The sequence below is a fragment of the Symphalangus syndactylus genome, chromosome 11 (genome assembly GCF_028878055.3).
Source record: "Symphalangus syndactylus isolate Jambi chromosome 11, NHGRI_mSymSyn1-v2.1_pri, whole genome shotgun sequence".
In the NCBI taxonomy this organism is placed as follows: Eukaryota; Metazoa; Chordata; class Mammalia; order Primates; family Hylobatidae; genus Symphalangus; species Symphalangus syndactylus.
The window spans coordinates 120,198,986-120,212,975 of NC_072433.2; the positions used below are offsets into that span (position 1 = coordinate 120,198,986).

Genomic DNA, 13,990 nt, shown 5'->3' on the forward strand with positions numbered 1-13,990 from the left:
AGTGTCAACAAGCTGGATGTGGGAAATCCTGAGGCAGGACTGGCCAGTCTTTCTTTTATCTCTGTATACCTGAGAGTAAGACACATTTTCATAAGCTGCAAGACTCATGACTGCAGGGACCCTTACCAGGAACAAAGGTCAGCACTCCAGGGTCCAGGAGAGAGGATGTATGTGGACTGGGCAGTCATCACCGGTACTCTAAGCCTCCCTACCAGCAGACTGTCCCCTGCTAAGAATCAGGGCTCTGAGTAAAGACTCAAATCCAAGCCCATCAGAATGAAGAAAGTTAGGACCACCATTCTGGTGCACACTCTTAGGATGAGTCCACAGACACCAGCTGGGCCTCAGATCCTGCCACGCTACTATGAATAGTCTCGTTTGAGTTCTCCGGAGTAAAAGCAAACATTTTCTGATGAAGATGTTTATACAGAATCTATGACATTCTCAGCTACTCCCTCTCAAAATCTAGAATCAGAGAACCAAAGAGACCCACCTGCTCCGCAGAACCTGGCCCCAGAAGTCCTAGGAAAGGGAATGTTGGCATCCTGGTACGACCCATAGGCTGTGGTCACCCGTGCAAACGTCGGTAAGGGGGGTGTGACAGAGTTGGGGAGCGCAAACGGGTTGCTGGAAGCGCTGTCTTCCTGGTTCTGAAATTTAAAAATCCACAAGCTAAAAACCATGACCTGTCTTAAAGCTGAATTGCAAAATAAAGACCCAGTATGACAAAACCAGAAAACCCACGATTTTAGGGAGAGAGAAATGAAACAAAACACCAAAGCATAAGTTGGTATGACAGTTTCATGCTTCCCACCACAAAGGACTCGAGGCAGGAGACGAGCTGGCGCAGGCAGGGCTCCAGGCAGCTCTGGCCGCGCTTCACTTTCTGCAGGGCCGTGTCCTTCAGGATCTAGAAAACGCCCAAAACACAGTCAAGAAGAGGAACACATTTCTCTGATGGGGTTTTTTTGTTTTTTTTTTTTTCTGAGATGGACTCTGTCTTTGTTGCCCAGGCTGGAGTGTAGTGGTACAATCTCGGCTCATTGCAACCTCTGCCTCCCGTGTTCAAGTGATTCTCATGCCTCAGCCTCCCGAGTAGCAGGACTATAGGCACCCACCACCATGCCTGGCTAATTTTTGTATTTTTAGTAGAGAAGGGGTTTCACCATGTTGACCAGCCTGGTCTCGAACTCCTGACCTCAAGTGATCTGCCCATCTCGGCCTCCCAAAGTGCTGGGATTACAGGCGTGAGCCACTGTGCCCGGCCCTGATTGGCTTTTCTTCTGCGAAGTGCTCAGACACAAGGGTGATGCTGGGAGCCAGGTGCATGGTTAAGTCAAGGCTTCCAACATGGTGTAATAATCTAATTTCTACCTCTACAGAGGTTAAAACAGGATTCATTCCTGAGCCCTCCTAGAGAAGTTCTTTCCTTAATCAAGGCAGCACCTATGTGGACTTTGAGAGGGCAGCTTTTAGTAATAGAAGGACTATTATTTCTTTCTAGTGAATTCTGCCCTTTTCCTCGCCCCAACACCACTTGCTCCGCGAGAAACGTCAGTACCTTAGAAGTAATACTCACTGGCCTGGATTCAAATTGCTCTCAGTGAAATAAGACAAGAGGAATGGATTTCACTTCAGTGAAAATTATAATGTATATTTTTTGTCCTTCAAAAGTATAAATCCTAACACTTTAAACCCATTTATGCCTAATGTTCCATTATTGGAACACTAAGCTTGTGGGAGTTATTTCTATCCTACTGCTGAGTCATCGCCAAGGTCTGATTTTTCTTTTGTTTTTTTGAGAAGGGGTTTTGCTCTTATTGCCCAGGCTGGAGTGCAATGGCATGATCTCCGCTCACTGCAGCCTCCGCCTCCAGGGTTCAAGCCATTCTCCTGCCTTGGCAGTCTCTGTTGCCCAGGCTGGAGTGCAGTCACGTGATCTTGGCTCACTGCAACCCCCACCTCCTGGGTTCAAGTGATTCTCCTGCCTCAGCCTACCGAGTAGCTGGGAATACAGGCATGCACCACCACGCCTGGCTACTTTTTGTATTTTTAGTAGACATGGGGTTTCACCATGTTGGCCAGGCTGGTCTTGAACTCCTGATCTCAGGTGACCCACCCGCCTCAGCCTCCCAAAGTGCTGGGATTACAGGAGTGAGCCACCGTACCCGGAAAAGGTCTGATTTTTCACACACAAAGAAGTTTGCAACCTAATCGTATCATTTTATACTAATAGAAAAATCTATCTTTTTTGTATGTCCAAACTATGCAACGGCATACTCAGATTCCAAGTTTAACATGTCAAATACCACAAGATCTGAGTTGCTGGCATTTCAGAGTTCCTTAAGCCACTTGAAAATTTCCTGGTTCCACGTGATACCCCCAACAAGGTGGAACAATCAAGTGTCCACGACCCAAACGGGACAAAAAATGAGCAACATTCAGGTTGGCCTGAGTTTGTTAGAAAACTTCAGTCCCTTCACTTGTGACACTGCTCAGACTGAACAGGTATGAAGAGGCTCATGGGGCTTTGTCATAGAGAGTCCACCTGATTTGCTGTGGATGAACTGATGCATTATGTCTCTGAATCTGCAGAATTAAACACAGATGCCAGGCTGTGGCGCCTCCATCTGGACACCCACTGTGCAGCTAGCCAGCCTATCTCTAGGATAACACCAGCTCCTTCTATGGGATAAAATTTTTTTTACGACCTCACACGTCTGTTTCTAATTATAAAATATCTTTTAGTTTCAGAATACATCTTGCTTGTTGTTTCCCCGTAAATGAAATTGGACTACAGGACTCCTAACCTGGGCTCCTAAATGAAATTGGATTGCAAATCTCCTAACCTGAGATGAATGCATAGCGTTAATGAGATCTGTGGGCAGATCCTATGCAATTCACATATTTACAGGCAATATTTCTCAAATCATATGCAATCATTGTGCAGATTTTTCTGAGGAAGGGTCCATAATTTTCATTAGATTTCAAAGGAAGTCTATGACCCAAAAAAGGTTAAGAACCATTGCTCTATGTTTTCTGCACAAAGTAAATGGCAAGTGCAGAGGTTACGTTGCTAATACTAGCATGTGTATGAAACAGATGACTTCTGAATCTCATCTACTGGAGTTTTCATTCTTCTTTACTAATCACTCTAGACAATGATGCAGAACAGCAAGGAGAATTTGGGAACCCAGACCCCCACCTTTAGCAGCTTAGCTTTCATGGTAGACGTGATGGTTGTGGGGTTAATAAACTGGAAGGAAGGGGCGGCGTTGTTTGGGTACTGTGCAGGGAACTTCACCAGCATCTTGACACGATGGTTGCTGCAGTGCACAGACACTGTGCAGCTCCTGTCTGCCGCATCCATCTGCAAGAGACAAATCCACAATTGCTTTAGAAACAAACCATAAAGCGTCTTTCGATGCAAGTGCATTTAACTGAAAGCTCCATGTTCCTAGTAATTGAGTGAAGGGAAAGAGTCTACAAAGACAAATGTGTGTGGAAGACAATTCATTTTCAAAAAGATTCTTAAATTTTCATACGAGATTCTTAAATTTTCATATCAATGGAATAAGTTCAAAGTTGCCGAGACCAGCTTGGTCGGGAAGACCCTAACCCAGCGGTGCTAGAGGAATTAAAGACACACACACAGAAATATAGAGGTGTAGAGTGGGAAATCAGGGGTCTCACAGCCTTCAGAGCTGACAGCCTCGAAGAGAGACTTACCCATGTATTTATCCACAGCAAGCCACTGATAAGCATTGTTTCTATAGATTACAGATTAACTAAAAGTATTCCTTATGGGAAACAAAGGGATGGGCGGAAATAAAGGGATGGGCTCTACCTAGTTATCTGCAGCAGGAGCATGTCTTTAAGGCACATATTGCTCACACTATTGTTTGTGGTTTAAGAACACCTTTAAGCAGTTTTCCGCCCTGGGTGGGCCAGGGGTTCCTTGCCCTCATTCCAGTAAACCCACAACCTTCCAGCGTGGGCATCATGGCCATCATGAACATGTCACAGTGCTGCAGACATTTCGTTTATGGCTAGTTTTGGGGCCACTTTATGGCCACATTTTGTGGGGGGGGGGGTCTGTTCCCAACGTGTCCCCCTTCTTTGATTTGCAAAGTGATAAAAGCAAAGGCAGCTTTGTCACGGTGAGCTACTTCTTGCAGGAGTCAAGATCCACACCTGCAGACTATACAAAGGCAAACAACACAGAGGGCCAGTTTATGGCCAGATTTTGGGGGGGCCTGTTCCCAACACAAAGTACACAAAGTATTCTTTTTTTTTTTTTTTGAGACAGGGTCTCACTCTGTCGCCCAGACTGGAGTGCAGCGTGGCACGATCTCAGCTCACTGCAACCTCCACCTTCTGGGTTCAAGTGATTCTCCCACCTCAACCTCCCAAATACTGGGACTATAGGCAGGTGCCATGATGCCCAGCGAATCTTTGTGGTTTTTTGTTGTTGTTGTTGTTTTGCTGTTTTTGTTTTAGTAGAGATGGGGTTTCGCCATGTTGGCCAGGCTGGTCTCAAACTCCTGACCTCAAGTGAGCCACCCACGTTGGCCTCTTAAAGTGCTGGGATTACAGGTGTGAGCCACCGCAAAGTTCAAAGTATTCTGACTTTAACAAAGCTTCCTCCCAAAGCTGTGGGGTAGACTGAAACTTGTTATATTTTCTTTGAGATGGGAAAATAAAGCAGGAAGAAGTTAAATACCAGACTCAACTTAAAAAGTACTCCTGGGAAAGTCCATAGGGGAAGAAAGTAGATTTGGGATTGCCAGGGGCTGAGGGAAGGGGAAATAGGGGGTGACTGCTCATGAGTATGGGGTTTCTTCTGGGAATGATGAAAATGTTCTGGAATCAGACAATGGTAATGGCTGTACAACTTTGTGAATATACCCACAACTGCCAGATTATATACTTTAAAAAGGGGAATTTTGGCTAGGCATGGTGGCTCATGCCTATAATCCCAGCACTTTGGGAGGCCAAGGTGGGCAGATCATCTGAGGTCAGGAGTTCGAGGCCAACCTGGCCAACATGGCAAAAACCCCATCTCTACTAAAAATACAAAAAAAAATTAGTTGAGCATGGTGGTGTGCACCCATAACAGCTATTTGGGAGGCTGAGGCAGGAGAATCGCTTGAACCCAGGAGGCAGAGGTTGCAGTGAGTCACGATAGCGCCGTTGCACTCCAGCCTGGGTGGACAGAGCAAGACTCCACCTCAAAAAAAAAAAGATGAATTTTATAGTATGTGAATTATATCTCAATAATTTTTTTTAAAGTACTCTCGAAGAAAGGAATCAAGATCTTAAACTAGATCACTAGGTATCCACACTGTCCTCAAATGGGACAAAGGGAGTATAAACTGACTTGATATAGATCACTAATTAAGCAAAGAATCCTTTCTATCTTTTCATTTATTGTGTTGCGGACTAGAGACAGCAGCTGGACTAAAGTGAAAAGAACCACATGTGGGAAATCTGGAGACTTGGATTCACATGTTGTTTCTTCCACCAAATAGCTGCTGACCTTGGACATTTCTTCTCTTGATGTCTCTGTTTCCTCAGCTATAAAGTGAGGCTAAAACCACTTGCAGCAGACTTTTTTTTTTTTTTTTTTTTGAGACGGAGTCTTGTTCTGTCGCCAGGCTGGAGTGCAGTGGTGCAATCTCGGCTCACTGCAAGCTCTGCCTCCTGGGTTCAAGCGATTCTCCTGTCTCAGCCTCGTGAATAGCCAGGACTACAGGCGCACGCCACCATGACCAGCTAATTTTTGTATTTTTAGTATAGACGGGGTTTCACCATGTTGGCCAAGATGGTGTCGATCTCTTGACCTTGTGATCCGCCTACCTTGGCCTCCCAAAGTGCTCGAATTACAGGCGTGAGCTACCGCACCTGGCCAGCAGACTTGTTTTAAAAGCCACATGAGATAGTTATGTAACAGCACATATTTGGGTAAAGGAAAAACTAAGCAAGCTTTAAAACTCCTTTCTGGAGAGATACTCAATTTTCTGAAGCGAAGACTTTCAATACTTGCCCCCCAAAAAGAGTAAATGTTCCACAGGTTAAGTGAACAAAGAAGTTTTGGTTGCCCTCTTACTGTGAATCTAAATCACCAGGAAATGGCCAGCCTGTGAGGGAAGATGGCACAGCACAGAGTGCCCTGCAGGAGCTGGAGGTTTGGCTTCCCAAGTCAACTCTGCCCCTAACTTTAGCAGCAACCTCTGCCAAATCACTAAGCCTCCAGGGCCTAAGTATCTTCCTCTACTGTAAAATGAGATGCTGGAGCATCTAAGGAGGAGCTAAGGCACACGAACATCAGGTTCTCCTTTGGCTCATCTTAGGAGAAAAGAATAGGGTTAGAAAGAAAGTCTGCATCTCTTTATGTTATTTACTTATTTATTTATTTATTTTTTCTTTTTTTTTGAGACAGAGTCTTGCTCTGTCACCCAGGCTGGAGGGCAGTGGTGCGATCTTGGCTCATTGCAACCTCTGCTTCTCAAGTTCAAGTGATTCCTGTGCCTCAGCCTCTTGAGTAGGTGGAACTACAGGTGCCTGCCACCACATCTGGCTAATTTTTTTTTTTTTTTTTTTTTTTTTAATAGAGACGGGATTTCACCACGTTGGCCAGGCTGGTCTCGAACTCCTGGCTTCCTGGTTTCAAGTGATCTGCCCACCTCAGCCTCCCAAAGTGCTGGGATTACAGGCGTGAGCCACTGCGCCTGGCCAGAAAACCCAGGAAATAAAAAAGCAAGCAGAGAGAACTCTGTCAAAGCTGCAAAGCTATTTGCTAACCGAAATCATTGCTGAAACGGTTCTCTCTCCCACAAACTGCCATCAGCAAACATGAGATACAGTTGATTAAACTAAGTACCTCCACATTGACATTCCGGATTTGCACATTGATCAGGGAGAATTCCTGCTGCAAGGTCTGAGGCAGCCCTAGTTGATCTGATTTCTTCTCTTCCAGGAGATTTCTAGGGGGATCTTCTTTTAGGGCTAGGAGGAGAGAGAAGTTCAATGTTGGAAAGCATTTTTGAAAATGCAACAGAGAACAGGTCTGGGGTATCTGCCACAACTCTGCAATGCATAGAGTGGCACTTTACCTGAGACATCAGTTTGACAAATTACCTTCTTCCTCCCCATGGCTTGCATTGTGCTGGTGATCTGTATCTTCAGTGTGCAGGGTCTTCTCAGGTTCCGGCAGAAGGGAAATACTCTCAATGAACTCATCGACACCATCTAATATGTCATTTGCACAAAGCTGCAACAAAGGATAGAAGATGTAGTTCTAGAGAAGTCAGTGGAAATGATCATCATGTCGGATTAAAGAATTGACTTAAAAAGGGGAATGGCAAAGGATGGGGATGTGTCAGCCAAGAGCTGACATAATCAAAATAGATTTTACCCATTGCCAACTCTCCCTGGTTAAACACCCGGGATAATAGAGTCTATTATTCAACACTGGAAATTTCTTTATCATGTTCAGAGTTTATGCAAGCCTCAGAAAAAAAAATAATTTAAACTCCAAGCCTTGATGGAGTTATTCAGCTAATCCAGGAGCAAAAATATTATAACCGGCCAGGCGTAGTGGCTCACGCCTGTAATCCCAGCACTTTGGGAGGCCGAGGCAGGCGGATCACCTGAGGTTAGAAGTCTGAGACCAGCCTGGCCAAGAGGGTGAAATACTGTCTCTACTAAAAATATAAAAATTAGCCAGGCATGGTGGCAGACGGCTATAATCCCAGTTACTAGGGAGACTGAGGCAGGAGACTCACTTGAACCCAGGAGGTGGAGGTTGCAGTGAGCAAAGATCATGTGGCTGCACTCCAGCCTGGGCAACAGAGAGAGACTCTGTCTCAAAAAAAAAAAAAAAAAAAATCATAAACTCAAGGCATTTGGTGCAAATTGTACCTTTTGGAAAAAACAGATTGAAAATACAACAAGGTAATGAGATTTGATCAAATTGCTCAAGAGTGTCTTCATACTAAGCAGTGTTGAAATTTTTATCCAGTATTTTCTATTCATTCTGTGCAAAGCAAGGTACCAAGCGCTGTGGGAGATCCAATACAAGTGAGACACCTTCCCACTGTCAAGACATTTAGTCATCAAATGAGGAGAGGACAGAACCCTGTGATAAGGCAGAGCAGAGCAAGGGCCACCAAAGCAGCTCATGCCAGGTACTACTGTGGTCCATGTAAGAAACAGGTATCATTTATCGGGAAAAAATTACAAACAGCTTCATAAAAGCAGTGTTGCTGATGCATGTAGAGGCCTCTAAGCATTTGCAGAGTACAAGGGTAGACTTCTCAGACCATTTAGAAGAGAAAGAAATGAACCCACAGGGCAGCACATACTCAGGGAGCTACCCATACTATCTTATGCTAGAACAAGGTGGGGAAAGACATTTAGAGGCTCTCTGGCCTTAAAGTACTGAATACTGAAGTCGGTTCTTAAAGACCTCAAAGCCGTGGTGTGGTACACACCAGCCACTCAGCCAACCAGTAAGTATGTACTAAATGTCTATCCTGCCGGGGAAGGTGGCTCACACCAGTGATCCCAGCACTTTAGGAGGCTGAGGCAGGTGGATCACTTGAGGTCAGGAGTTCGAGACTAGCCTGGCCAACCTAGTGAAACCCCGTCTCTACTAAAAATACAAAAATTAGCCGAGTGTGTTAGTGGGTGCCTATAATCCCAGCTACTCAGGAGGCTGAGGCAGGAGAATCGCTTGAACCCGGGAGGCAGAGGTTGCAGTGAGCCGAGATCGTGCCACTGCACTCCAGCCTGGGCAATTGAGTGAGACTCACTCTCAAAAAAAAAAAAAAAAAAAATTGTTTATCCTGTAACCTCTAATTTCCACAAATCCTGAATCTTACACTTTTTGGTGGATCCAGGTACATTTCTCCACAATAGCACTGCATACATACCCTCTGCATCTGGGAATCCACCCGCCACATTCTCAAGGTCTGATCCCGGGACCACGTCACCAGTTGATAGTCCTTGGACCCTAGAAATCACCAAATAAAAATCCTGGGAATTCTTCTGGATTCAACATCTATTTTGCTGTAGGTTGAAATGGAGTGAGATTCATCCATTCGTATATTCAACACCTACTGAACATCTCTGATATGCCAGCCACTATTCTAAGTACCAAGACTACAGCATGAATAAAATAATTTCTATCTTTATAGATCTAGCATTCCAGTGGTAGAAAGAGACAAATAAATATGTGATAAAACATCTGGTATAAAAAATAACACAGGATAAGAGGAGAGAGACTGATGGTGGAACTATTTTTAGATAGAACTCCCCAAGGAAATCACATTTGAGCAGAAACTTAAATGATGTGAAACACTAACTGGCAAATTAGCAGGTAAAGAGCGATGCTGGGATTTAATGTCACACTAAACTTTCACCTCTGCAAATGTTCGTCCTTTTACATGCTCTCGAGGAGCTGGAGATGAACACATTTTTGCACAATGGGTTGTTTCAAATGCATCACGGCATCTTACCATTTAAAAGAATTTTTTGGTAAAGTGATGCATCTCTTTGTAAAATGAATAATCAACCCTTAATGTACTTAATTGACTGAATCATATTTTCATCTTAAGTCTGGTCAAAGGGAAATTATCCTGAAAAGGTTCAGGGTGCTTTATGAAATAACTTCAAGAAAGATCAGGACATCTGTGGATAATTATGCAGTATCTAGCATCTCCTTCATGGCCACCTTCAGAAAGCAAATAATTTAGAAATAATTTCATCCAATTTCTTAATTTTATGGATGAGGAAACTGAGGCAAGAGAATATGATCTTTCCAAGGTCACAGGGTGAGTGGACAGGAAAACAAGGAACAGTTCTTATTGGTTCCTTCTCTGTGTCACCACCTTCAACCAAAAATTCACTCCTCAATATTTCATACATCACTAGGCACGGCCAGCCTGAGAGCAACTATTCTGAACCACGGCTTGTTACAAGTGCTACCATCTTGCCTCATGTCCACATCAACAATCTTCTGACCCTACATATGGCTTCTCTTCATGCCCCTGACTTTGAGGAAAAGGTATGCCTAATTCCTTTCTAAATGTTATAAATTAACTCAACCCCTCGACCTCTGCCTCCCCCGCTGGTCCCAAGGGGCCCTTTGCTTCCCCGACTCCCTTGTATCTTCTCCCTGCCTTCCAACAGAGAGGGCAGCAGCCTCTTCCAACAGAGAGGGCAGCAGCCTCTCCCAAATGGCTAATTCTACGCCTTGCCTTTGAGAGTAACTTCATTCACTAAAACCGGTTCCTGCTGCCCCTGTTTATGCCACCCTATGATCTGGCTTCTCTCCTCAATTTGCTTTTGGAACGCCTTTCTTTTTTTAAAATTTTTTGTATTTTGAGATAGGGTCTCACTTTGTCACTCAAGCTGGAGTGCAGTGATGCAATCTGAGCTCACTACAACAACCTCCACCTCCTGGTTTAGGCAATTCTCCTGCCTCAGCCTCCCGAGTGGCTGAGATTACAGGCACGTGCCACCACACCCGGCTAATTTTTTTTTTTAATATATTTTGGTAGAGATGGGGTTTCACCATGTTGGCCAGGCTGGTCTCGAACTCCTGGCCTCAAGTGATCAACCTGCCTTGGCCTCCCAAAGTGCTGGGATTACAGGCGTGAGCCACCGCACCTGGCCTGGAACTCGTTTCTTAATGATTATATGGCTTCCTATTTGGTCAGTTAAATGCTTTTCTCTTATTCTACATTTTGATCTGTCAGCAACACCTGAAAGCAAGGACTACTGCTTCCCTCAGGAGGCATCCTTGTCCCCTGGCCACAATATCCTGACTCACTTCCTACCTCTTTGAGAAATCCTTCCCCACAGTGAAAATCAAAGCATGAAGTGGTCCAATAAAAATTGATGACTACCAGCCTGGGCAACATGGTGAAACTCATCTCTACAAAAATACAAAAAATTAGCTGGCGTGGTGGCACACTCCTGTAGTGCCAGCTACTCAGGTAGCTGAGGTGGAAGCACTGCTTGAGCCCAGGAGGTCGAGGCTGCAGTGAGCCATGTTTGTGCCAGCACTCTAGCCTGGGTGAAAGAGCGAGATAGGGTGACAGAACCCTATCTCAAAAAAAAAAAATTGATTTCGAAGACATGGCAGTAAAAGTAAACTGGAACAACCTTCGGTTGAGAAAGAAGCAAAATGCAGATGGTTCCCAATTTACAATGGTTCAACTTACAATTTTTTGACTTTATGATGGCATGAAACTGTCACAATTTTAACATAATGCACAGTATTCAATAAAGTATATGAGATATTCACCACTTTTTTTTTTATAAAATAGGCTTTGTATTAGAGGATTTAGCCCAAACGTAGGCCGATGGAAGTGTTCTGAGCATGTTTAAGGTAGGCTACTTAAGCTATGTGGGTTAGGTAGGTAAAATATATATATATATATATATATATTTTTTTTTTTTTTTTTGAGACAGTCTCGCTCTGTCTTCAGGCTGGAGTGCAGTGTCACAATCTCAGCTCACTGAAACCTCTGTCTTCTGGGTTCAAAAGATTCTCCTGCCTCAGCTTCCAAAGTAGCTGGGACTACAGGCATGCACTACCACACCTGGCTCATTTTTGTATTTTCAGTAGAGATGGGGTTTTGCCATGTTGGCCAAGCTGGTCTTGAACTCCTGGCCTCAAGTGATCCACCCATCTCAGCCTCCCAAAGTACTGAGACTATAGGTGTAAGCCACTGTGCCTGGCCTAAAATACATTTTCTACTTACGATATTTTCAACTTACAATGGGTTTATGAGGACATAACCCCATCATAAGGAACATCTGCATAAAAACACATGCATAATAATAAAATTTGTAAAAGGTTCAGAAACAGGCAAACCTAAACTACTTTTAGGGATTCATAAATAAGCAGTGAAACCACAAAGGACAAATCCAGCAATGGCTATCATAAGCATCAGGGGAGTAGTGATCTCAGGGAAGGGAGGGAATTGTGATCAGGTAGCTTCGGGGCTCCTGGCATCGTTTCCTTTCTTGACCTGCATGGCAATTACATAGATTTTCACTTTGTAATTATTTGCTACACTATACATGTTCCATATAATTTTCAAATACATGATATATTTCACAGGAAAAAAAAAATTTTTTTTTAAATTTAAACTTTCATTTTAGCTTCAGGGGTTCATGTGCAGGTTTGTTAGAAAGGCAAACCCGTGTCATGGGGGTTTGTTGTACAGATTATTTCATCACCCAGGTACTAAGTCTAGTACCCAATAGTTATTTTTTACTGATCCTCTCCCCCTCCCACCCTCCATCCTCAAGCAGGCCCCAGTGTTTATTATTCCCCTCTTTCACAGTTAAAACAACAAAAAAAAGTTAAATAGTAACTCGTACTCAAAATTTTGCTACTGGCCAGGCAGTTTCAATTTACACAACTCACCCACCAGCTTAAAGACAACATGGGTAACTAAAAATGGGTTCCTAAAAACTTTATTTCCATCCAAAACTACCAGTCAACCCCTCCCCCGCTGGACTGAGGAAATCACATCATCTGTTTTCTTTTCTTTTCTTTTCTTTTTTTTTTTTTTTTGAGACGGAGTCTTGCTCTGTTTCCCAGGCTGGAGTGCAATGGCGCAATCTCAGCTCAATGCAACCTCCACCTGCCGGTTCAAGCCATTCTCCTGCCTCAGCCTCCCAGGTAGCTGGGACTACGGGCATGCGCCACCACGCTTGGCTAATTTTTTTTTGTATTTTTAGTAGAGATGGGGTTTCCCCATGCTGGCCAGGTTGGTCTCGAACTCCGGACCTCAAGTTATCCGCCCACCTCGGCCTCCCAAAGTGCTGGGATTATAGACGTGAGCCACCGCACCTGGCCACATCATCTATTTTCTATGGCAAAATGCAAGAGATTAAGTTCAAAGCCAAAGCCCATGCATGCAATTGGTGGGATAAACACCAGGCAGCCTCATGTTTCTAGAAGCAAGAGAGATTTTGGAAATATGGATAGGAAAGTTAACAGGATGATCAAAAGAGTCTCTTTAATAAATATCCTGGAAGAAGTTTATGAGAGTCACAAACAAGCTGGGACAGAAGATGACTGCTCTAATCCCAGGTCCACTAGAGACCTTTCCTGGGACCCTGGACAAGTCACATCACTCCACCTGCCTGGCTTCCCACGTGCAATATGAAAACTCCAACAAATAAACTTGTATTCTGTCAAACACTTAGAGATCATGGCAAAACAATCTCAAGAAAAGACAGGCTGTATCTAAACCTGCATGGTAAGCTGATGGGGAAACTGAGGCTGTGGCTTCCTGACTCCCATTACACTAGGGCCCTGCATGAGTGAGGGATGGATGATGAAGTTGCAATAACAAACCACCCCAACACCTCAGTGGCTCACATTTCCTGCTTGCTCTGCATCTCCGCCTCATCCTCGTGCCAGGATGTGCTGGAAGCAGCTCCATCTTGAGCTTTGCCAACTGATGTGGCAGAGGCAAAGAGGGCGTTTAACTGCACATCAGCCCCTAAGCTTTCAACCCAGGAGGGACCACATCACTTCTGCTCATGTGTCATGATCAAAGCAAGTCTATCAGCCAAATCCATCTTCAAAGGGCTGGGAGGTAAAACGGCACTACCTGCTTGTGAAGATAACTGAGGGTATGTAGTAGGCAGTACTAACGACCACCTTGGGTCTCCCTCATCAACAGAGTGGCAAGGGGCAAATGCCCTGGACTTCTGAGCCCAGAGTCTTTCAGTCTCAGAAACAATCCAACAGCAAATAACTATCTTCCATCTCTTACTGGAGCAGATCTCTTCCAAGCAAGAGAGACTACGCTGAAAATTGTAGAAGAGGACAGAATTTGGAAGAGGAACAGCAGCCTTATATAGTCCCTTTACTCACCTATGACGAAAGGTGGCAACAGCCCTGGCTCTCTGGTTCCTAAAGCCCAGCTCTCTCTCTGTCTTCTTTACTGGACTCCAT

The 13,990-nt window shown here is 44.4% G+C and overlaps 1 protein-coding gene across 12 annotated transcripts in view; it reads right to left on the reverse strand.

Annotated features, from left to right (window-relative positions):
* WDR59 (WD repeat domain 59) overlaps window positions 1–13,990 on the reverse strand; it is a 101,763-nt gene that overhangs the window by 38,419 nt on the left and 49,354 nt on the right. For 9 of the 12 annotated variants that reach the window (XM_055299483.2, XM_063612426.1, XM_063612418.1 and 6 more), the window contains 6 exons: window positions 8,937–9,016; window positions 7,141–7,273; window positions 6,884–7,008; window positions 3,206–3,370; window positions 815–910; window positions 494–650 (listed from right to left, as the gene is read on the reverse strand). In XM_055299483.2, the coding sequence (XP_055155458.1) occupies window positions 494–650; window positions 815–910; window positions 3,206–3,370; window positions 6,884–7,008; window positions 7,141–7,273; window positions 8,937–9,016 (756 nt within the window). The remainder of the gene's footprint in view (window positions 1–493; window positions 651–814; window positions 911–3,205; window positions 3,371–6,883; window positions 7,009–7,140; window positions 7,274–8,936; window positions 9,017–13,990) is intronic. The other 3 variants (XM_063612424.1, XM_063612427.1, XM_063612423.1) reach the window with 1 other exon arrangement.